This window comes from Geospiza fortis, unplaced genomic scaffold, assembly GCF_000277835.1.
Source record: "Geospiza fortis unplaced genomic scaffold, GeoFor_1.0 scaffold112, whole genome shotgun sequence".
In the NCBI taxonomy this organism is placed as follows: domain Eukaryota; kingdom Metazoa; phylum Chordata; class Aves; order Passeriformes; family Thraupidae; genus Geospiza; species Geospiza fortis.
Window position 1 is genome coordinate 5,014,877 of NW_005054298.1, and position 22,523 is coordinate 5,037,399.

Below are 22,523 nucleotides of genomic sequence, written 5' to 3' on the forward strand. Positions count from 1 at the left end.
TGTTTGGCTGCCATAACAAAGACAGAAATGTAGTGGGTACATCATTTTCTCAGCTCTTTCCTTCCTGGGAATCAAGTCCCAATAACATGGCATTAATTATAATTCAGACATTCTTATAGCTGCAAAAGATGAAATCTCTCCTTTATTATGAAAGCAGGGATTTCAGAATTGTTTAAAAACAGCCTAAATCCTCAGGCAATACCTGTGCATACTCCTTTCCAGTACCCTTGCTTTTGCTTTGGAAATAACAAGAGACTGTCAGATAATTGTCAGTTTTATTTTTCATCTGCACAATTGCACATGCCAACAGAAATACAAGGATATTATTTCTGAAATTTAGCTGTTTTAGTACTTCATAATTATTCAAATTGCTTTCTGCTAAGACCCAAAAATTCCAGAGCATTTCCAGCCTTGAGTTTATCCTGTAAAAACAAAACACATACATTGTGCTTAGCTCATATTTAACTCAAATGCTTTTACTTGTGCTTTAAAAGGAACTGCTGCAAAGAGACTGAAGGGTCTTTTCCATTCTTTGCAGAAATCAGTGTACTACACCAATTTTTCAGTGCTTTATCTCATGTCTCGAACGAACACTTAAAAAGGAGGGAAACCCCCTCAAATGTAAAAATCATACCTTCAGTTGATAGTCATAATCATCCATTGAATCAATCAATTTTCCAGGTTCCAGTTCCCCAAGTGGAAAAGGGTAATCTGTCCCCAAAATAACTTTGTCCTGGTAATAAAAAAGAAGTTTACATTTTGTAGTAACATTAAACAATAGAGTTTAAATAATATGGATATTAATATGTACAACAGTATAGTAACATTAATATTATATTTTAAACTCATAAGTTTTAATTTTTTCAGATTTTAAATTTCTTTTTAATTAAATTAAACAATAGAGCTCATGCTTTCTGGAATGTATAATGAAGTACAAGAAATTAGATGTATATATTGGACTGATTATTTATGAAAGTGAATATGAAGATTATAACTTCCATTAGGAAAAGAACAAAGCTTGAAAACAATGACTCAAGAGTTTTTTGGATTAGTTTTATTTGGAAAAAAATGCAGGATATTTATTAATCATTTTTGTGGTATCTGACTGAAGTTAGGGTATTTTAATTCTCACAAGCAAAAGGTTGAAAATGTAAATCCCAGGCTTGAGGCATTAATGTCTATTGCTTGGGTGAATAAAACACAGTTAGAACTTGTTGTAATGTTTGACTCTGTTACCAGAGTTCAATACTGAAATAGGGTGAAGAAAACATCATTCAGTTATTCTCTGGAATGGTTTGGTTGGTTTTTTTTTCCTCAAATGCTTTTAAAAAACTTTAATCTCCACTAGATGTCACCCAAAAGTCTTTGAAAGAACCTACACAAACCTTTGCCCAAAATCTAAACAGAGGAGACACATTCTATTGTTCTCTCCTATGTTCTGTCCTGTGTTCTAATTATAGAAGAATTAACATAAGATTAATGTAGGAAAATTTATACCCTCTGTCTAATAAATCCAGCATAGATTTATAGCATAGACTAGATTTTGAGCACAGACTAAACAAAACAGATTTGGATGTGTGTACTTTGAAGCACCTAAATATATTCTTTTATTTATAATATTCAATAACAAGATGCTTTATTCACATAAGAAAAACAAATGTAATGTATTTTATGATAAAAAAACCAACTAAAAACATACCAGGTTTATGTGGGAAAGTGGGTTTTTAAGTGAAGGAGAAGGAAACATAGAATTTGTCCATCTGTTTACTAGGGAAGGTCATGTAAGACAGGAAGGTTTGTATATTCTTATTTACATCTCCTACATACTAAACCAGAAATAAATCCCACATCCTCACTGCAATAATATATGTTTTTCTTTTCTTCTCTATGTAGTTATATTTTTCCCACTGTTTGAAAGCATTTCACAGCTAATCATGGGATCTATTCATTAGTAGTAAAATTAAGAGCTGTAAATCAGTAAGAGAAATTTAGGCTCCCAGTGATCTTGGGCTGTTCATTTGTACCCTTTGAGCTTCAATTTTGTACTTCATTTCTATAAAATGGGGGTTGCAATACCTGTCTTTAGCAACCAGCTTCAGAGGAGTGCTGGGAAGCCTCTGCAGATGAATAATGCTCCTAGCATAAGGGAAGTACTGTTATATTATCCCAAACCATATCAACAAAGTCAATTTTCCCTAGAAGACTTGGAGGTCGTTTCCTTAATTAGCACATCTCTCCTATTAGAGAGGTACATGGGGCTAATGATTAACCTCACTGGACCCTGCTACTCAGCACAACTTTTCTCACAGTAATAAGGAGCTAAATCTGAAAATGAATCTCAGAAAGCTTTAAGCATGACTTCATCCTCTTACATAAGGAAAAATTGTATTTCCCTTGAATTTCGCCTTCTTTCCTACTGCCATAATGCACCTGAAAAAATGTCCAGAACACTGTAGTCAGTTCAGCTCCAACTTCTGGCCAGAGAATGCTTTGCCTTTGGATGATAGGTCTGGAGAAATCACCATGGGGAAGTTTTTGCAGAGATGCACTGAATCATTGAATCCCATGTCAACCCAGTTCTTCACTTTTTATAGCCAGCAACGTTGGGGATTTTGTGTTTATTGTATTCACCTCATGCTACCTCGCCACGGGGGGAGCGAAGGACTGCAGCAATTCTGCACTCTTACAAAATTCTTTCTCAGGAGTGTGTGTTTCTGCTTCCATCCTCAATTAACCTGCACCCCAAACTAAGAAGGGATGAGACTACATGGACATGACTGATCACAGCTGTCAGTGGATTTTAACTGTGATCAGCTCAAGGCCAGCACGCCAGGCGCTGCTGCCAGGCAGTGACTGTTCCCCAGAGACCCAAAGCCATGTCCAAGCACATCTTCCCTCACACTGAGCCCTTCCTGCACAGCTCTGAGCTGTTCTCTGGAGACCTGGCCTATTTCAAACCTGCAGCTCACAAAGTTACGGTGTCAGCCTCAAGACTCCATCGCGTTGTTTTTAGCCCAGCATTTATTAATCTTACATGTGTTACTCTGCCAACACATGTCTGCACTGAAAGCGCTGAGATACTTGGTGTTTCTTTAAGCATTTGACTCATGGAAGGGTGTTATGTGAGAATGTCAACTTTCCTTAGAAAAAGAGAGAACTTTTTAATCTTCATGGTTATAAAGTAAAGTTTGAAATCGTGATGTGAATGTTTTTGTTTTCAAGGACGAGATGCCTTAGGCTATTGAAAAGAGAAAGAAAGTTCTCCTGAGTGTGAAAAACATGTTTTTGGTATCTGACTCATGACTTTTCAGCACTGGGATTGCACCTGATGTCACATTGTTTGAGCTCAAAATACTCAGAGGAGAATTAAAGAAGACACCAATATCCTGTGTACCATGCTGGCCAAATTTATTGTGTTAAGACTCTGAATTTTAATAGTCTGTTGACAAAATAAATTTGACACCAGAGAGGGTAATGCTGAGTGCCTTTTAGATTATCAATTTACAATCCATAATCTCTCCTCAAAATTTCAGTTGCAAAGACTAATTGCAACCAGAGTGCATTTGTAGCTTCTTAGGATGGAAAGCAGAGAAATTAAAATGTGGTGCAAAAGACAGCAGCTTTCCCACAGCAGAAATAGTTTAGAGCAGCCTTGAGATGCAAAACTTCTGACTTTGAAGCAGAAGTGCCCTGAGACTTGTGTGCTACACAAGTTCAGACAGAAAAAAGCTTCAATTCTTCAGCAATGGATTCAGCATCCTGTTGTACTTTCCCTCCTGCTTTGCTCTTGACATCTACAGTTCAGCTTAACAGATTCAGATCACAAAAAGAATCTGTGGTCTCAGCCAGCCTGAGTCACACAGCTGCTAATTTACCAAGGTCTTTCTGACAATGGCAAAACATGTCTCCCAACATTTTAAAATGGGGAAAAGAAAACAAGTGAGTGATCTTTTCTCCTTGCACTGGCAATTTAAAATTCAAGAGCTAGACTCATCCTTGTGTACTAGAACTGCATGTACAAAGAAAATAGAATGAACATGGTCTGGGTTTGGGGAGATTTCTCTGAAAAGGAGGTTACAGAGGCAACAGAGTGTTGAGCTGTTACTCCATAAGCCTTTGGGTGTCTTGTAGAATGGATGAGCACATCACACACAGTAAAATTTAAAAATCTATTGTAAAAAACACCTTAAAGCCACTTGTTTTAAGCTACAGTTGATTCAAAAGGTAATGCATATCAAAAACTGCTGGGCTGTGGACTATGATTTGTTTGCTATTTAGAGGTTGGCAACAGAAATTAAAAGAAATCAGTATTGGGTGGGAGCCCTAGTATTTTCTTAGTAACCCATCTGGTGCCTAAAATTAATCCCTAGCACAGAGATGGCAAATCCCACCTGAGTTAATACCCACTGATGTTATCAGAACTTTTCAGTACTAACAGCTTATTCCAGATATTTTTTGAGTAAATTGACCTGGCTTTTATCTTACTTGTTTCTAATGGAAATAGGCTCCATGGCAGGATTTTTGCACATTTTATGGGGATCCTTCCATAAATCTATTTTTGGTTCAGCATGGTTTAACCAAAAAGATGTTGTCTCCATGTTGTCTCCACTCCTTAGAGCTGCAGTATTACTATACTGTACAAACATATACATGTCACAAAAGTTTCCATACTATTGTTTCAAGCTGCAGTTGTCCTGTCACATGGTTGATTTTCCATGAATTTTCAAATGCAAAGTTTTCCTAAAAGGCACAAGTGCTGCAGGGGAGCTGCAGGCAGAGCTCCAGTCCCAAAGCTACAGACTTCAGGTGCACCATGAACTGAAAACCCACAGATTTTACAGTGTGATTCCTGAGCTCAGAGTACCACAGTAAAGAAGGCAACAGTGCTGCATTGCTCTTTTTGTCTGGCCTAGGCAAGTCACTTCTGTACCAGTTTTAGAGCAGATTTATTGCAGTAACCTGCTCACACTCTTAGAAATGGGAAATCAAGAGATTCTTTTTTGTAGGAAAAAACCCCAATCAGTTGAGTGGTGTTTGTGAACTTTGGTCATACAGGAGACCCTGATGACAGCAACAGCCCCATGCCATGTGAGTCTAGACACTGATGTACAAGAAACAGGACCTGCTGAGACAAGAAAATCCCTGTCAGAGCCTGCATTTCTGATTTGACATCTGGGAGCTATCTGCCTCTGGCTGCAGACACTGTGAGGTGCAGAGATCAAGGCACAAAGACAGGTATCTTGTTGATTTGCAGGGATCCATTGGAAGCTGGCATGAGGGATGCCATCTTCAATCCCTTCCTGGGCACTTCCTAGATGAGAAGGGATTATCTGAGTGTTTTAGGATTTTTCTGTCCCACGCTGTACCTCATTTAAATGGCTTGTTGTCACCATGATATTTTCTGAAAAATCCCTCGCCAGGATTTCTTCTCCTGCGAAGCTGGGAAGCTTCAGCTTCTCCATGTTTTGCTGCTCTGGAATGTGGTTTGGAGATTGTTTATCCAAACATGTGAATTGTTTTTATTTAATGATCAATCACTATCAGCTGTGTCAGACTCTGAGGAGTCAGTCACGAGCTTTCATTATAATTCTTGTTAAGCTTTCTGATGTATCCTTTCTCTTTCTTTAGCATAGTTCTAGTATGATATAATAGAAATAATATAATATAAAATAACATAAAATAATATATAATATCATATCATATCATATCATATCATATCATATCATATATCATATCATATCAGCCTTCTGAGGACTTGGAGTCAGATTCTCATCTCTCACCTCATCCTGGGGACCTCACAAACACCACAGTTTGCTAAACTACAAAGATTTCTTTACAAACAACTAAAATACTTCTGCAAACCCATAATGTTTAATTGCCTCTCTGAGATACTCACAAAAGCTTTCCTTATTACTGATGTTCTTTGTGTCTATAACTTCCCAAGTGGAAATACAATTTGATTTCTTCAAGCATGCACTTGAATTTGAAAATTAAGCCATTTGAAAACCAGACTCCAAATTGAAGTAGTCTTTGCTTGAAGTCCCATCCTGAGCAAGCTCAGAGAAGGATGAAACTAAGGTTGACAGTGCACAATTTCCTGGATTAAACCCACCATTTCAATGAATCCATATGGTAAAAGCATTATCAACATGTCAGAAGCCCATCAATTTATTTCACTGGGTGACACTGTCATCTTCCTTCTTTCTTCTTCTCTTCTCCTTTTGCTGTTTCCTGGAAAATTAACTAAAGAATGACTCACCCACTTCTGGAAGCACTAAAACTCACCTCTCCTACTACACTTGTTAGCAGCCTTAGTGCCCCGTGGTCGTGGACAAGAGAGTCTGTGTAAAATGAGCCAAGGTATCTTCTTGGATCCACCTTATTATCCACGGCACATAAATCAGGGCGCACATTGAAGCCATGGGAGATTCGACCCACTGTGTATGGAAAAGTTCCACCTGCAAGAAAGAATTGTTAATACCTTTTAATAAGCTGAAAATATGTAAGAGGGAAAAAAGCCACCTTATCACCAAAGATCCAAAAGTCTTTCTGTCAGCTCTTTAGAAAGAAAGTGCTTTGCACCAGTGTTTTTTTATTCCTTTACCTTCATTAGCTTCTGTCTCTATTTTTCTCACTTCTTCACTACTGTGATGCCCAAATTCCTCCTGCTGCTTCCTTGTCCCTTTCCTTAAGCCCCCTGCTGCCTGCCCTTCCTTTTTGTTTTCCCTTAACTGTTGTACCAGTTCGAGCCCTGCAGGCTAGAGAGTGTTCATAAAAGCAGCTGATCTTTCAGGCTGTCTTCTTTGGGGTGACAGTGCTCAGCTGGTGGCAGGCTTCACGTGGTGACCCCATTAGCTGAGAGACCAGAAAATATGACTGTACCATGCTCAGCCAAAGAACAGGAGTTTCACATGGTACACTACTCACCTCCGTGTGCAAAGCAAACTTTCAGCTTAGGGAATTTTTCAAAAATTCCTCCCATAATCATGGAGCAAATGGCCATGGTTGTTTCTGTTGGCATGCCTAAGAAGAAAAAGATCTTAATTGTATAAGAGCTTTACTTTTTAAACTTCCTATTTGATTTTTAAATGCTGTTTTAATTTTCTTCCATTCGCCTTGAGCCAACTGAAAAAGCAATAGTTGCAGGACAGCTACCAAAGGTCATGCATTATTTCCACTGGAGGGACACAGAGTTGAACTCTAATTAACTGAAAGGGAGACACAGGTTTGGAAGTGAAGGTGTTCTGAATTCTAAGTCCAGTTTTCACTCCATACCACTAGGACAGATGGGTATACAGACAGATTGGATATGTCCTGAAATACCCTGTGCAGGCCTGATTCCTGTTGTCCTTGCTCAAACACAAGTCTGGAATATGCCAGGGTGTTTTCTCCCCTCTGCTTGTGGGTTTCTTTTGTGCGGAAAGTGGAACAGATATATTAATGGCAATTCCAACATAGATTTTGGGATCTGGGATGCCAGATCCTACAGTTTAGAACTAACCTGTCTCTCTCTTTGCTCCTGGCTGAGTTGGAACCCTAGTTAGAAAAGAATAGGAATTTAGGTTCCTACAGCAGGCCTCAGCTTCTGATCACACCCGACATAATTAGAATATTAACCATTAATATTAGCCATTTTAAACACCCACCTTCAGACATGCAGCTTGAAATCAGGAACTGAGTTCCCCATATTTATGGGGGAAAAAACAGCTATGCATCTGGAAAGGTTATTTTTATTAATGTTTTACCATATGCTCAGATGCAAAGCATTATTAGGTTTAGTAAGAAAATATTCTATTTTCACGTTGTTAAGTAAATGCAATAATTTTATTCTCTTCTTAAATCTGTGTTTTTGAGCCTGATCTGATTAAGACTAACTGATATTTTTTCAAGATAATGCATTGGTGATTGGGACAGCAAGATTTTCCAAGCAGAATGTGTATTATATATATGTTGTGTATGTTTTTTAGAACTGGTGGCAGTGCAAAACCATGCAAAAAAAGCCAACACAGAACAAAATGCATGAGAGTAGAATCAGGTCTCAACATTTCTGGGTAGCAGAATAACCATGCTCCTGTTATTCAGTGTTATGATTTATCTATCAAACAGGGAAAAAATGGAAACTAGATAACATCCCACATCTACTGAGAGCTTTCAAATTACATGTTGTTTCAGCTACAGCAGATGTAAAGGTAGATTTATTTCCTCTCTGATCAACATGTTTCTAAGAAATAACCCAAGAAATTATAGAAAAAAAGTTTGGTTTTGCTCACTCCTTCATTTACTCCTGTTATTTCTGAAGAGCTAATTTCTGAGTTGATTCACTTCTTCCTTGTTATCTCCTATTTGTATTTAGAGCAAAAGAGAATACTATATTCTGTTGCTAGTCTGAATAATTTTAATTCTAAGTATTTAAAAGAAAAGCTAAACAAGCTTAGAAACAAATGACTACTGAGTTTACACAACAGCCCTAATCATAATACTAGATTAAAAAAAAAAAAAGAAAGTTTGACAGAAAAATGATGTAATTTTCTCTGTACCTGTACTTTACTTGGCAGCAATCCCCTGGACATGATCCAGTTCATAAATGTAGGTTAAGCAAAGTAAATATATACTTACCTATTAGCCAGGGAAACCAATATTTGGACATCCTCCCATCTATCTGCATGTCCCAGGGATGCACAAAGAGACAGCAATTTAATTTCTCAGCAGCCTACAGCAAAAATAAAATGTCTGAATCTTGATTAATCATGGCAAAATGCATCTTAGATCTTAGTCATGCTTTTCAACGACCTGCAGTAGTACTGAGCAGTAGTACTGTAATGCAAATAGGGCCACAGGTAAGAACTATAAGCAATAGTTGGCTGTATTTACTCCTCTGAGCCATATTCTGAAATCCTCACTCAATTTCACACTCTTCCTGTGGCTACAGGACTGGAAGCATAGTTGATAACATCTTTTAGTGAACCAAGTGTTTCTCAGAATAATACAGTACAAAAATGCAGCTATGTTTTTCAGCCATTCTGTAGTATAAAATCAGTTCAAGCAAACATTTTGGTTTCATTACACGTATGAGAATGAATTCCCATATTGTCTTATAGAATCATTTGAGGATGGTTTTGCAGAATAGTTCCAGCTGCATTCAGAAATTTTCATTGAGTTGCACAACATTTGTCCCCTTTGGCCCTCTACCTGGCTTAAAAAATTTAAAAATGTTCCAATTCCTTCCTAAGACTTCAAAATCTGGCTGTATTCTGATCAATAATCCATCTCTACCCAAGTACAGTAATTCTTCCAAAACTACTGACATCTTTGGAAAGGCAAACAGAAGACTAGTGTTGGATGCTGACTCTGACTGTAATTTAACTGTGTGCTTAAATTTAAATACACAGTCATCAGAGTCATTCATATGCTTAACCAGGATTTAACAGCTTCATTTTGTCAGATGTATTTCTGGACGTGCGCTTGTTGCTAAGGAGATTGTCACACATTTGAAAAATTTGGGTTTATTTACCCATACATGCATAAATAAAAGCTGCAACTTTTGGATCATGGAGAATAATTGCCATCTACATTTGTAAACTAAAAATAGCAGTTCAATAACTGGCCTGCTAGTTTGGCAAAGTTCACTATCCAATATGGCTTAATTTCATAATCTGTATTATCCAGAGATGTTTCTAAAAATGAAAGGGTTTACTTCCTACATGTGTGAAACATAAGCTGAAGGATGTACAGTATAAGAGAGAGATCCCAGAAGAAGAGATGGATCTCAGTAGTAGAGACATGGAGTTACTGCAGAGAGCTCCAAGTTATGGAGGGACTGAGCATCTCTCCTGTGAGGAAATGCTGAGAGAACTGGGACTGTTTGTCCCCTAGGAGAAAAACTTCAGTGGAGATCAGGAAATTTCAGATTGCCCAGAGGGATTGTGGAGTTTCCATCCTTGGAGATTTTTAAAAGCCACCTGGGCATGGTCGTGGCATCTGGCTGTAGGTGGCCCTGCTTGAGCAGGGGGTTGGTCCAGGTGGCCCCCAGAGGGCTCTCCCAACCTCAGCCATGCTGTGATTCCATAAATGTGGGCATCTCCATGAGCAGATGTTGATATCTGACTGTATATGGCCCTAAAAACCAGCAGTCCAGATGCTGCACCAACAGAGTTTCTGAATAAATTGAGCATCCTACAAAATAACCTCTTTGAATCAATTCTAGGCTGGCAGCTCTAATAACTTGAGAAACAGATCCAGAATGGACATTGATTAAACCCCTAATTTAGACAAATGACCACCCTCCTCTGGATCTCAGGCTATTTAAGAAATGCTATCTATTAATTCATTTGATAATCAATACATTCAATTTGGAAATTTTGGTCCTGTTTACATAATTCTGTGTGGTGCTTTGGTGCTATAGGTATCTCTGATAATCTCAGGGGGGTTTATCAATTATTTCAATAGGATTGGATAGAGTAACTTGAACTCAAATGCAAACAGTGCTTTATTTGATATTGCACTTATCCTCACAAATCAAGAAGGCAGATCTACAGTGAGAACTTGTCTAATAAAACAAAATTTGTTATTCATTATTATAAAATATATTTCAGAATATGTTGCATCATTGCCATTATATCCTATAAAGAATTAACATTTACAACTAAAGCTGAGTCTCTCTGATCACTAAGCAGATTAGAAGGCTCAAATGATGACTCAGTGTGCTCCAAGACATTTTTAGACAGATTTCCATATCACAGAATTCCCCCAAAGAAGAAAAGCAGCAGCCACTCACAGCATAAACATCGTAGAGCTCTGGGGCATTCAGGTCCCACTCATTGACATGAGATCCAATCTGCACTCCAGGAAACCCAAGTTCATTCACACAGCGCTGCATTTCCCTCACAGCCAGCTCTGGAGCTTGCAGAGGTAACGTGCCCAGCCCAATAAACCTCTTGGGGTACTTCTTTACTGTAGCAGCTAAGTCATTGTTTAACAACTGGGCAAGATCTAAAGTATCCTGAGGTTTGGCCTGGTAAGATATGAAGCAGAACAGTACATTTAAATATAGTTCTCAAATGTTATCACCTTTGGAAGTTATTGGATAAATGTCAATGCAAACAACTGGTGGGGTTTGAACCCAAATTTGCTTTGCAGTTCTGCATAGCTGGAAATCAGTAGGGCTAAATTCTGCCTTGCTTTAAAACCTCTGGGTACAGTTCTGCTTTTTCTCTTGAATATTTTATCAACTGCTGTTGCCTTTACTGCTCAGGAAGAGTGCAATAAAGCCCAGGTTGCTGATGCACATAAGTACCTGGTCTTTTGTGTAAAGCAGTCCCCTGGTTTTGTTTATCCCCATACAAAAACCTCAGTATAGAATTTTTATACATAGCGATGAATATTTACTCTCCTATTACTGGAGCTGAAGAAATAAAAACAAGAAATGTGAGATGTTGGAGCATGTGAATTCTACAGAGAAAGCTTAAGCAAACTTCTCTAACATTTAGAAGGAGATGACATCCATAATTCTAATACGGAAGTGCAATATCCATGCAATCAATCTTGGTTTTTTTCCCCCCAATATATATTTAATGGAAAAGATTCCCTTAGATACCAGAATAAAATTTTGAAGAGATGTTACTAACTAGAAATGATGAAAATCCATGGTATTTCTTATATGGGGGCTTAGCACAGTAGTTCTAAATGCACAAATCTGTTTACAAATGGGCATCTTGACCTGTGCACATTGCTAAAGTCACATTGAGAATGTATTTAGAACAGCCTTTTGCTGTGATTTATCTCCTCAGCCTGTCTTTATTTCTTTGAAGCATTTGAGATCACCATGTGGGGAACATAGGAACTTAAATTTGCTCCTGAATTTCAAGATTCAAAGCATTCTAGGTTAATGAGTCCCATGCCACATTTAAAAAAAAGTGGGACAAGGCCACAAATGCATCCTTTATGTCTTTTTTTTTTGACTTGAGAAAGTACTGATTGATGTCTAGCTTTCATGGAATGTGTACACACATGTCTGTCTGCTAACCATGGATTCATGTTGGACATATTTTTTCTTTCCATTTCCAGCTGCCCCCATAAGGAATTCAGTTGTTGTTTTATCTTTTCTCCCTGGGTGTGCTCTGGTGTGGAGCTTTGCCAGGACATCCTGCAGACCTTTTCTCATACCTGCACTCCTTTTTTGCCTTTTCTATTTCACAGCAGAACAATTCTAGCGACTACTTCAATTTGTAGGAAGATGCTTTTGAATTTTAAAAATGTTGCTACGTATGAATATTAAATATCTTAGTTGGAACTTACCCAGTAGCTGAACATTACAGGGACTGTGGACAGGACTTGGACGGTGACTCCTGAGTAAGAAAAAGCAAATAATTAATGCTTCCTTTTTTGTGGTGTGTTTTTGATAAATTGTTATAAATAAGAAAGTACTTTGTTTTGAGAGGCAGAATGTAAAAGCTTTAATGATAAGAAAGACTGATTTAACAGTGACATAGCAGAATTATTATTTTTTTAAAATTAAGCATCATGGCAATAAAATCCCTGGAGTATCAATTTATTAGGATTTGGATACTTTTGCTAAGTAGAAAGAACAAACACTACTATATTCATACTAGCTAACTTGGGAAATTAGGGTTTTTGATTTTAGAAGGATTTAGTATGCACATGTACAAACAATTAAAACAGCAATTTTGTATTACTTTCACATGAATGAAATTGACATTAAACCAACAGAATACAGTAACTCAAGTCTACTAAGGGGTGAATTTGTCATATATATTAAATAAATAAATGTATTAGCCCAAAGATAAATAACATTATGTCAACAATGGTTGTAAAACAATGCTTTCCTAAGTGTTCCCAAAGCTAAATTGTGTTAGGTTTCATTCATCTTGTGTCTGGACTGCTGAGGTTATAAATATAAAAAAATCTGCCTGTTTTCAGAAATAACTTCAATGTTAAAAATAAAAATAATTAAGTCCATATTGTTTTCTTTCTACTCAAACACAAATCTCTATTATAATATTTTGTGTGACAGGTTACAGGAGTGAAAACAAGAAACCTGGCAGACAAACAAAACAAACAATAAAGAGTAATTAGGACATCACAAAATAGTTACAAGCAAAACTGTTTTGTTTTGGTGTTTTTTAGGTTTGTTTATAATATTTTTGCACATGTCTTGTCATGCTTTAAAAGATTTAACTTGGTTGTTAGTAGTAAAACTACTAGAACAAAAGATGGCAGAAAAATATTCCAGGAGAACGAACTCTAGGAGAACTCTAAATGACTTGCCTAAATATTTGAATGATTAAAATGATTTATGTTCCTCCTCAGAAGTTTAAGTAGGAAACAAGAGGAGAAGCTGACTCAGATTGCTACAAGATCTGATTAATATTATGTACAACAGCAATGGTTTAGGGGTAAGGATTAGGTCTGCAAAATTACATAAATACTGAATTATCCAAGTTAGATCATCCACCAATATGGGCACTTGTTTAGTCTGTTGAGAACATTCTCCATGTTTTCCACAAAAACCATTGTATCTGCTTTCAATCCATTTTTACACTTCTGAGCAAATTTAACGCAAACCTTAAAGGTACATTTCCAAGCTGACTGTTCCTAGACATTAGCTTTAGGAAGAAGAATCAGCACAGAAAAGCTTCTACTTTTTCACCCTCTTCAGAGGGTTTTACAAAGGAGAAAATAACAAGGAAAGGCAGTTAGGATGATATATTTTCTGATATATTTTCTCTGATATATATAAACTGATATATTTTCTCAGACAAAATTGTGATGATTTGTGCCACAGATCTGTGATGGTAATTACTTTTACAGCTTGTTTTATTGAGTTACATGGATAGCTTGCTTTATTGAGTATATCAAGATAGAAGTATGTACATCAATTAGACCTAGGACGTATGATTGGGAGAACTAATTGAGTCTCTTTGCTCCACTGGAGACCATTTCTTATTACTTGCAAGATTTCTTGGGCATTGCACAAACAAAGCCTTTTAACCAAGTTATCTCTCTGAGTTAAAAATAACTTTCAGTGACTGATTCTCGTTTTGTTCAGCTGGGAGACTTCTTGCATCTTTGTCCCAAAATTATGCCATGTTTGGAGGTTAAATTTTGGGTATAATCTATCTCAGCTTATGTAAGAGAAAGCAGTCTTTAAACTAAGTAGTTACAGCTTTCTAAACCAAAAAAGAATAAATGTGGTCCATAGTCTTTGTCATTAGGTGAGCAGTAAGGATGAGGGAATGAAAAACACCAAGGCCTTTTTTTCCTCCCCACATAATTAATTGGCTGATGCCTGTATGTCTGGAGTGCTGTAATAAAAAGGGATATTTTTAGGGCACAAGTCACCAGATGGTGCTGTAACATACAGGTTTAGATTTTTTTTTAACCAAGTGAGCACTGTTTAGTTCATGAAGAAATATTGTGATGCTGCTTTCATGATACATTTTCTTTTCTGGAGAGCTGCTGCAAAAACTTGGGAAAAAAATCCTCCTGTGTTTTCCCTTTGTCTACAACAAACATATGGGGCAGAACTGCTTTGGAGAAACTTGCCATTAGTGCCGAGGGAAATATCTGAAAGAGAAAGATGCCCAAAGGCTATTTATGATCCACTGTGTAGTTGAGTGATTTGGTAATCCCCAAAATCCCTGAGCTAACTCAGAGAAACATTACAATGTAGTCAGGCCATGATTCTATGATTCTGTGACAAGGCAGCATATTTCAGAGTCTGCAAAGGCTTTCTGGCATTCCCATTAAATGTCTAATGGTTGGAGTTTCAAATACTGCTTTTCCAGGGTGAAAATGAAGTTGATGAAAATTGTCTAAATTGTGTTTACATAAATTGCTCACTACCTGGTGGATGCCCAAGCTAGCCTATGTTATGTGCTGCACTAAACCTCCCTAAGAAGAATAATCCAGACTATCTCCTAACACAGAATCACAGAATAATTTAGGTTGGAAAAGACCTCTAAGATCATTGATTGCAACCATGAATCCAGTTCTGCCAAGCCCACCACTGAACTGTGTCCCCAGGCACCACATCTACACATCCTTTAAATCCCTCCAGGGACGAGGACTACACCAGGGCTGTTCTAGGGCTTGACAACACTTCCAGTGAAGAAATTTCTGCTAATATCCAATCTAAACCTTCCCTGGTGCAATTTCAAGCAGTTTCTTCTTGTTTATTATTTGTCATCCTGGAGAAGAGACCAAGTCCCCACTGGCTACAACCTCTTTCATGTGCTTGTCAAGAGTGATAAGGCCTGAGAGGAGGAAGCAATAATCATAAAGATGCTACAGATACAATATCTGCTCTTTTAACCAATCCAGGTGTTTGTTCCTTACGAAAAGTTGAAGATATTCGAGTTATGTCTACAGGGAAACTGATGTAGGAACTATTCAGGCCTCAATCTAAGAAAAAAGAATCCTTTAGTAACATAATATTTCTCTTAGAAGAGTAATTTGGAATTACAGTGTTAATAAAAACCAGCAAAAATAATTGATCAACCTAGAAATTCCTTTCCTCATCCTCAGTCTCCCATCTTACCAACCTTATTTAGTGGCTTGCATGGAACATGATGGAAAATAAATTAGCAAACTTGGCATCTGGTTAAATTTCTAAATGAGGAAAACCCTTTTCTGACAAAGTAATTTTACCAGTTCTCTAGGCTCAGAGTCCTACAGTGAAAACACAAAATGAGGCTGAAACATGAATAAACAGAAAAAAGGTATTAGAAAAGGAAACAGACATACAAGAAATCTGATGTGTAAAAAGAATATTTTTAATATTTGGAACAAAAATGAAAGGGCTTCCTCCTCCTTTGTGAATCACGTTTTAACTGGAATGTATGGTGCCATTTCAAGTCCAGGGTCAGTCATCCTTACTTTTGTCAATGAGTTCCTTAGTGTCTTAAATCCCACCAAAATTAATAAATTCTAGTGGGGAATAAATTGCTACTGAGAATGAGGAAAGTTATGGGCACAATATAAAGTATATATACTTCTGAGTGTAAAAGCATATTAGTTTCCAATTACTTTCACCAGATTAAAACCCAGCAATTAGTATGCTAAACCTGTTTTGATATTGTTGTTGAACACTTGCAGATGGACTGACAGAGAAGTTGTTATTCTAAATGAAGCACAATGATTTGAGTTCTTTTGTGTTGGTACCTGACAGGTCCATCTCTTTAATCCGTACTTCTGGATCCCAGCAGTTCTCTTGAATGACTCTAAAAACCTTTCCATCCTTCATCATCTTTGCCTGTCCCTGTGAAATGACATTTTCATATATTATAAATGTGACAAAGTAGTGCCTGCTAATTTATAGCCTCTTGATATGTTGTGCTCCTTACAGAAATACAGTGGCAAAATTTTGATCTTTTATTTCTATTCAGTAGGTATTTTTAAACAGAAACTATTTTAAAAATAGATATGAATAAAACAGTTGTTTGTAGTTCTGATTTAATTCTTCAGAATTATAAAAAAAAAAATCCCCTTCCTTTTGCAATGTACATCACTGTATATTTATTTGGAAGAGATACCAGGTACCTTAATGCAAGTTTATCCTCAAACCAAATTTTGACCTCAAAACAATGCTCTAATTAAATCTGTGCTAAATTTTCCCTTTGGGTATGTGTGTGTTCTTTTAAAGTCAATAGCATCACAATGATTCCAGTAACTACAGAAATAATTGTGTAACACAGTTAATTTCAGTCCAGTGATTTCTTATCACCAGTGATACTGAGACAAAAGGAGACATATTTGTTGTCTTCAGATTGTATTTTCTCCTTGGTAAGAAAAAAAATATTGAAGAATTTGCGAAAAAAAGTCCCAAACAAAACTTACACACAGTATAAAACCATGACCTGAATTAGTGTAAAACTTTCTCATATGCCAACATTTTCCAGACTTAGGAAGTTCAAAATGTTATCAGAGTCATGAAATTTGTTCCTTTATCAGCCTGGAAACTTTTGAAATGTCATATTTGGTTGTTTGTCCTTAATGTGGTGACACTGCCTCTCTTTGAACAATTGTGAATTGTTCAGAGAGAGGCAGTGTCACCACATTAAGGAAATTATCTGTTACAATTAGGGGTGCCCACCAGCTGCTACAGACACAACAGGATTTCTGCTGGCACAAATGGATGAGATACAGTTCACCAACACCTGCAAGCCCTGAGTATTTCTTTGTTCTTTTAATCTACTGCAGGGGTAAATGGAAAGTCAGAGGATCCCCTGGTGCTGTGCATGTGGGCTGGGTCAGTGCAGTCGTGCAGCAGAGGCACTGGGCAGAGAACACACTCCATCTGCAGGTGAAAACTGAAAGCCACACAAGAAAACCCAGCAGCTACTCCTTCACCTTCCCTGTAAACAGGAGCTGAGGGCAAGGTAGTCTTTGGGCCCTTCAAGAAAGGGATTTCTCTCTATCTCCAAAGGGCACTTTATTTTTCCTCACAAAATTGGTCTTATTTAGGATCCTGTCAATTTTTCTACAGAAAAGAACCTGTTAAATCAGAATATTTATTACCAGTGTGCCCAGCCAGGGGGGCTTCTGTCCCCCTCTTCTGAGAACTCAAACAGTTCTTAACCTTGAATTTGTTACTACCTTCATACATCATTCACAAATATACTGTCCTAATGAATATTTTAAAGCCATCCTCAACAAATCTAAGTGTGCTGCCTTGGCAACCTGTCAAGTTACTTGTTAGCTGTATCATGGGTTGTGAAAATTACCTGAAATATTACAGCTACAGGGTCCTGATCCCTATGTGAAATACTTCAGGTTCTTGCAAAACTGGTTTTCCAACTTGATGGCGAGATTTACTGTAACCATACACTCAAATACCTTAAGAAAACTTTAGTTCATTGATACAGGTTGCCCAATAAACAAAAAAATGTTTGGGGTGTGAGAAAAAGGCACAGTAGAATAAAGCACTTAATCACATATGAATAGATCACCTAGACTTTACTGTTCCATTCTATTCTATACTTCTCTACTTTATCCCATCCTAAAAATTATCTAATGTATGTTTTGATTAATTTATGTGGAAATTAAGAGAGAGACATTTAAAAATTAAGTCCTGCAGGCTGATTTGGTTTAGCAAACTACATTTAAAATTCTCCCCTCACCAAACTACTCAGTCACATCCCAAAATGCATTTTAAAATATGCATGTAATTATTTTCTTCCAGTTTGACCCTGGTGCTTCTTCAGAGAACGATATAGGAGGCCTTTGTGGTTTTTTTTAAATCTTAGGAGTTAACATCCCCAGCTCCACATGTCTGAACAGGAATTTATTTTGCCATGCACGTTTTGTCATGCAGAATTTCCAGACAGAAGTAGGCCCGATGGAATTCTCGGAGGAGCATGTAAGGCCATTATTGACTTGCCACAAAGTTCCTCTGCAAACTATTTTTAGCACAGAATTTTAGCATCAAACCTGTAACAAAATCACCAGACATGTGTCCAGTCCCTGTCTCCTTCCTGCAGCAGCCATGTCTCCCAAAAGCTGTGCCATCCATGCTTTGGTTTCGCAGGTGGCTTGTTCTTGTTTATTAAAATATTAGCTCCTTTTGGGTTTGCTTGTCATGACTGCATCTAACTCAACCCAAATCTGTATGTAATCTGCTTTAGCCTGACCTTTCTTGTTGGAAAGACTTTCTCAGAGCTATCCATTCCAAGTGTTAAAGTGAGATGATAAAGAAGAATGGATGCTGGTTCATACAAGAGGGTGTGAGTTTCATCTTCCAGGCAAAAGGTTCTGCTGAGGCCTATTAGGACTTGGCCAGATACTACTTCATAGGACATAGACCTCTAGAGAAATCTGTATCAAAGACAGAGCCAATCTTATTGCCATTTTGCTTCTCTGATATATCTCCTGTGAGTTTCTATTCCTGATGATGACCCAAGATCAGCTCTGAGCACCAAAGAGCCCAAACCTTGCAGTGATGATCCAGCTGTACCCATCCACCATATCCATATCTCTGTGGAGGGAAGAAGAGAAAGTCAGGGCTAGTTAGCTCTCTGCAGTAATAACAACAACAACAACAACAACAATAATAATAATAATTGCAGTTCTTACAAAAATATGTCATTCAGGAGAAACACTTACACATGCTGAGCTTTGAGCCAGAGCAGCCTCACTGACGTCAGCAGAAGTGCTGAAGTGTAGCTGGACTGGACTAATGGTGTTTGTACAGCTGGAGTTTTAGTTTCCAGTTCAACAACATTTTTAAACAACTGCTTTAAAAATGCTTAAAGTTGCTTACTACATTGAGGTTCTAACTGAAATAATTTTGCCACTGAAAATATTAAATTAAGCATCTGGCAGTGTGAAAATTGAGCCGACAACTTTCCAATCTGTGATCAGTTAATCATTAGCACAAAGATGCATTGATTCCACTTTTCAGCTTCCATGACTCAGCAGCAGGAGTGAAGGTCAGCCTCTTGTCTATTAATATTTAAACAGGAAAGAGAAGCTAAAAAGGAGAAGCTTAGATGCTCATTGATTGTTCCAGACAGATTCAGAATTGTTCATGCAAAAAACGCAAAACCTACATAAGATGCTGACTTCCTTTTACTTTCATAAATTATCAATTAGAAAGGAAGGAATTCTTGAAATCTCTGAGTGAAAACAATGCTCATAATTCCCATTTTTCCAAAAAAGGAACATTTAAAATGAAACTAAGTAAGAGCAGGCATTTGTTTTGTTAAAGTGTAAACGATTTGGACGCAGTCCTGAATTTCCTGTGATACCAAATCATCACTTAGTGCCACTGTGAGCTCTCCTAATGGGGGTGTGAAGAGCCAAACCTCCTGACCTCAGTCAGAGATGCAGTCACTGAGGCTGTGTGCGCTGTTTAACAATGCAACTATGTAAATTTTATTTAAATTTATACATCTAGAGGTTTATACACATGTAAAAATACTGAAATTTTGGGAAAGTTTAATGAGTGACAACTAACGAGAACTTAAACTAAATCCATGCTAATTGCAGTTGTAAGCTGAGCAGAAAACAAGCACCTGAAATGGGTACTGAAGGAGCCCATAGGCAATAGAGAAACTAATTTTCAACTTATTTTATTCTTTCTTCCCCTCAGGTATTAGTTGTAGGTATTGACAGTCCATATCTGCTTTTTCTATGATTTTCTATACTTGTGATATTTCCCTAGGCTGTTAAATCAGTACCTTGACAACAGAATTTTCTAGTTTGAAGGTCCAGTATTTACAAAGCTGGAAACAAGAAAGAGAAGTTTAGCACTAAATAAATGTGTGCATGTTAAGATGCCTCATTGGTTTTCCTTGCATGATCTGTGTTAATGGCTTGAGTTTCCAGAGGACTCCAGGGAATTCTGAGAGTTGTTTTCTACTCTGAGCCCATTAATAAACGATGGAATCACTCAGAACAGAGGGAAAAAAACCTAGCAGGTGGAAATAAAATTTTAAAAATTTGATATTTGCCTCTTTATCTCTGTTTAAAGAAATGCAATGCTGGCCCGCAGTGTCTAATATTAGTGAATTTAGTCTTGATGTACATCAGTGAACATCAAGGAATTCTTGGGATCATTTTAAGTCAATGAACTTATTACCCTTTTAAAGTACTTACAGACAAAAATATTTAATTTTTTAAAAAAACCCATATAACATCAGAATTAATTCCATAGGTGTTTTTATGAAGTTATTGCACAAAGACAACAAAATCTGAAACATGCAAAAGCAACCTGTCTTTCTAGTATGGATATTTAAACTCCTATCCATTTAAAACAGACATAATTATTCTGAAAGTATCTGTATCCTCACCTACATTATCCAGTGTATGTGTTTTTCATCAGGAGCTGTTATTATTACAAATAGGGTATTCAAATAGATATTTATAAAAACCTTCCTAGCCAAACAAGGAAACAAACATTCCTTTCCAGGAGGTTTTGTGCATAATGATGCTATTTTTCACAACTAATGAAGAAATAATCCTATGTATGTTTTCAATGCCAGGTTTTCTCATGACTTTTTTTTTTCTAATATGCTGTTTACATTTCCCAGCTGCTCTCTCTCTAATATTGACTGAAACTGGACTGCTTTAAATCACAGAAATGCAGAGCTAATAGATATGAAATCCTTTCAGATTGATTACATTAAAACCTAAATGACATTTTTCATTCTAAAATGCATTTCACAGGATCATGAAAAATATTGTGGACGAGAATAAATTTATGACATGGAATAATAATAACAATAACAACAACAACAACAAGTTAACAGAAATTAACTTATGGCTTCACTGTTCTGGCAACTGAGATTTTTCTATTTTAAATACAACAGGCTACTTCTTTCCAGTAACTGAAAAAAGAACAGATATTAGTAAAGTTATCATCATCAATTAGCTGTACTTAGAGTGACCCCACTCCCATTGAAGTTAATGATTTCATGCCTGTGGGTATAATGATGTGAATGAATTTGTCTTAGTTAACATTAATTTTGTCCAATATTTGATTATTTATTTTATTTTAAAACAAAAGTGAATACAATTTAGGAATGGAACAGAACAGCTCTATTTTTATCAAGAAAGTGGAATTTATACCTTGTTATCCAAAAATGTTGCATCTCAAAAAACTCAAGGAAAACTTCAAGAATTGCTTCAGAATAAATAAAAAAATGGGGAACAGAGCCCAGTTTTAGATCCCCTTCTGGCTGGGCTCTTGCTTTTCAAAGTAGTGCAATACAAATATTTTACAGTTGGAAAAAAATCCCAAATTAAACAAAAACCTAGAGATATTTACCCCAGAACCCATCATTCATTTTTCTTTCAAAAATCACATTGGTAGAAATGGCTGCTGATAACCTAAGGCACTGAATATCTAAACTCTTATTACCTTTTTCAGGTCAGGCCATTCCTTAGGTAGAATGTGGCTGTGAATATCAATTTTCATTTTTGAAGTGGCCAGAGGAGAAATACTCCTTCAGTGCTAATGTTTTGTTGTCAGTGCTGCTATCCCTGCTGTCCCTGGGTCACAGGTTATTCCCTTTGGCTGCTGTCCAGATCCACCTGCTGTCCTATCAGGAGAATGGGATACAGTGGCCAACCAGGGAGCCTAATTCCAGAGGAGTGGCTCTTCAAAAGAACAAAGAGTTTGAGCAGGAAGTCCCCAGGGCAAAGGGAAAATACTTGAGCAGCTGATCGAGGGCAAAGGGAAAATATTTGTTTATATCGGCACTATGAAGGGATTTATTTTACACAGCATCTAAAATGTCAAAAATAAGTCAATAAAATTGAGTTAGTATAAATGTATTAAGCATGCTGACTTGAATGTTCTCCTTTCTCCCTCTTAGGTTGTGAAATTATTTGTAGAAGGCATATAATATATACCCTTGGAAGAGTCAGACATCCTCATTTATTCTCCTTTTTTTCCTTGCATTTTCTTTTAAGTTATATTAACCCCCTTTCAAAATATTGAATTTTAGCCAAATCTATGCTCTGAATTTTATATTCCCCCCCATCATTGGTTCACTCAGGATATT

The 22,523-nt window shown here is 37.0% G+C and overlaps 1 protein-coding gene across 5 annotated transcripts in view; it reads right to left on the reverse strand.

Moving 5' to 3' along the window:
• Positions 1-260: 260 nt before the first annotated feature.
• The window catches only part of ACMSD (aminocarboxymuconate semialdehyde decarboxylase), a 38,604-nt gene continuing 16,341 nt past the window's right edge, over positions 261-22,523 (reverse strand). For 2 of the 5 annotated variants that reach the window (XM_031056828.1, XM_031056833.1), the window contains 10 exons: positions 18,947-18,991; positions 17,742-17,831; positions 16,180-16,276; positions 12,295-12,344; positions 10,775-11,011; positions 8,617-8,710; positions 6,928-7,023; positions 6,286-6,458; positions 635-733; positions 261-422 (listed from right to left, as the gene is read on the reverse strand). In XM_031056828.1, coding sequence (XP_030912688.1) covers positions 360-422; positions 635-733; positions 6,286-6,458; positions 6,928-7,023; positions 8,617-8,710; positions 10,775-11,011; positions 12,295-12,344; positions 16,180-16,264 — 897 coding nt within the window. In that variant the 5' untranslated portion in view covers positions 16,265-16,276; positions 17,742-17,831; positions 18,947-18,991 and the 3' untranslated portion in view covers positions 261-359. The remainder of the gene's footprint in view (positions 423-634; positions 734-6,285; positions 6,459-6,927; positions 7,024-8,616; positions 8,711-10,774; positions 11,012-12,294; positions 12,345-16,179; positions 16,277-17,741; positions 17,832-18,946; positions 18,992-22,523) is intronic. The other 3 variants (XM_031056822.1, XM_031056814.1, XM_031056819.1) reach the window with 2 other exon arrangements.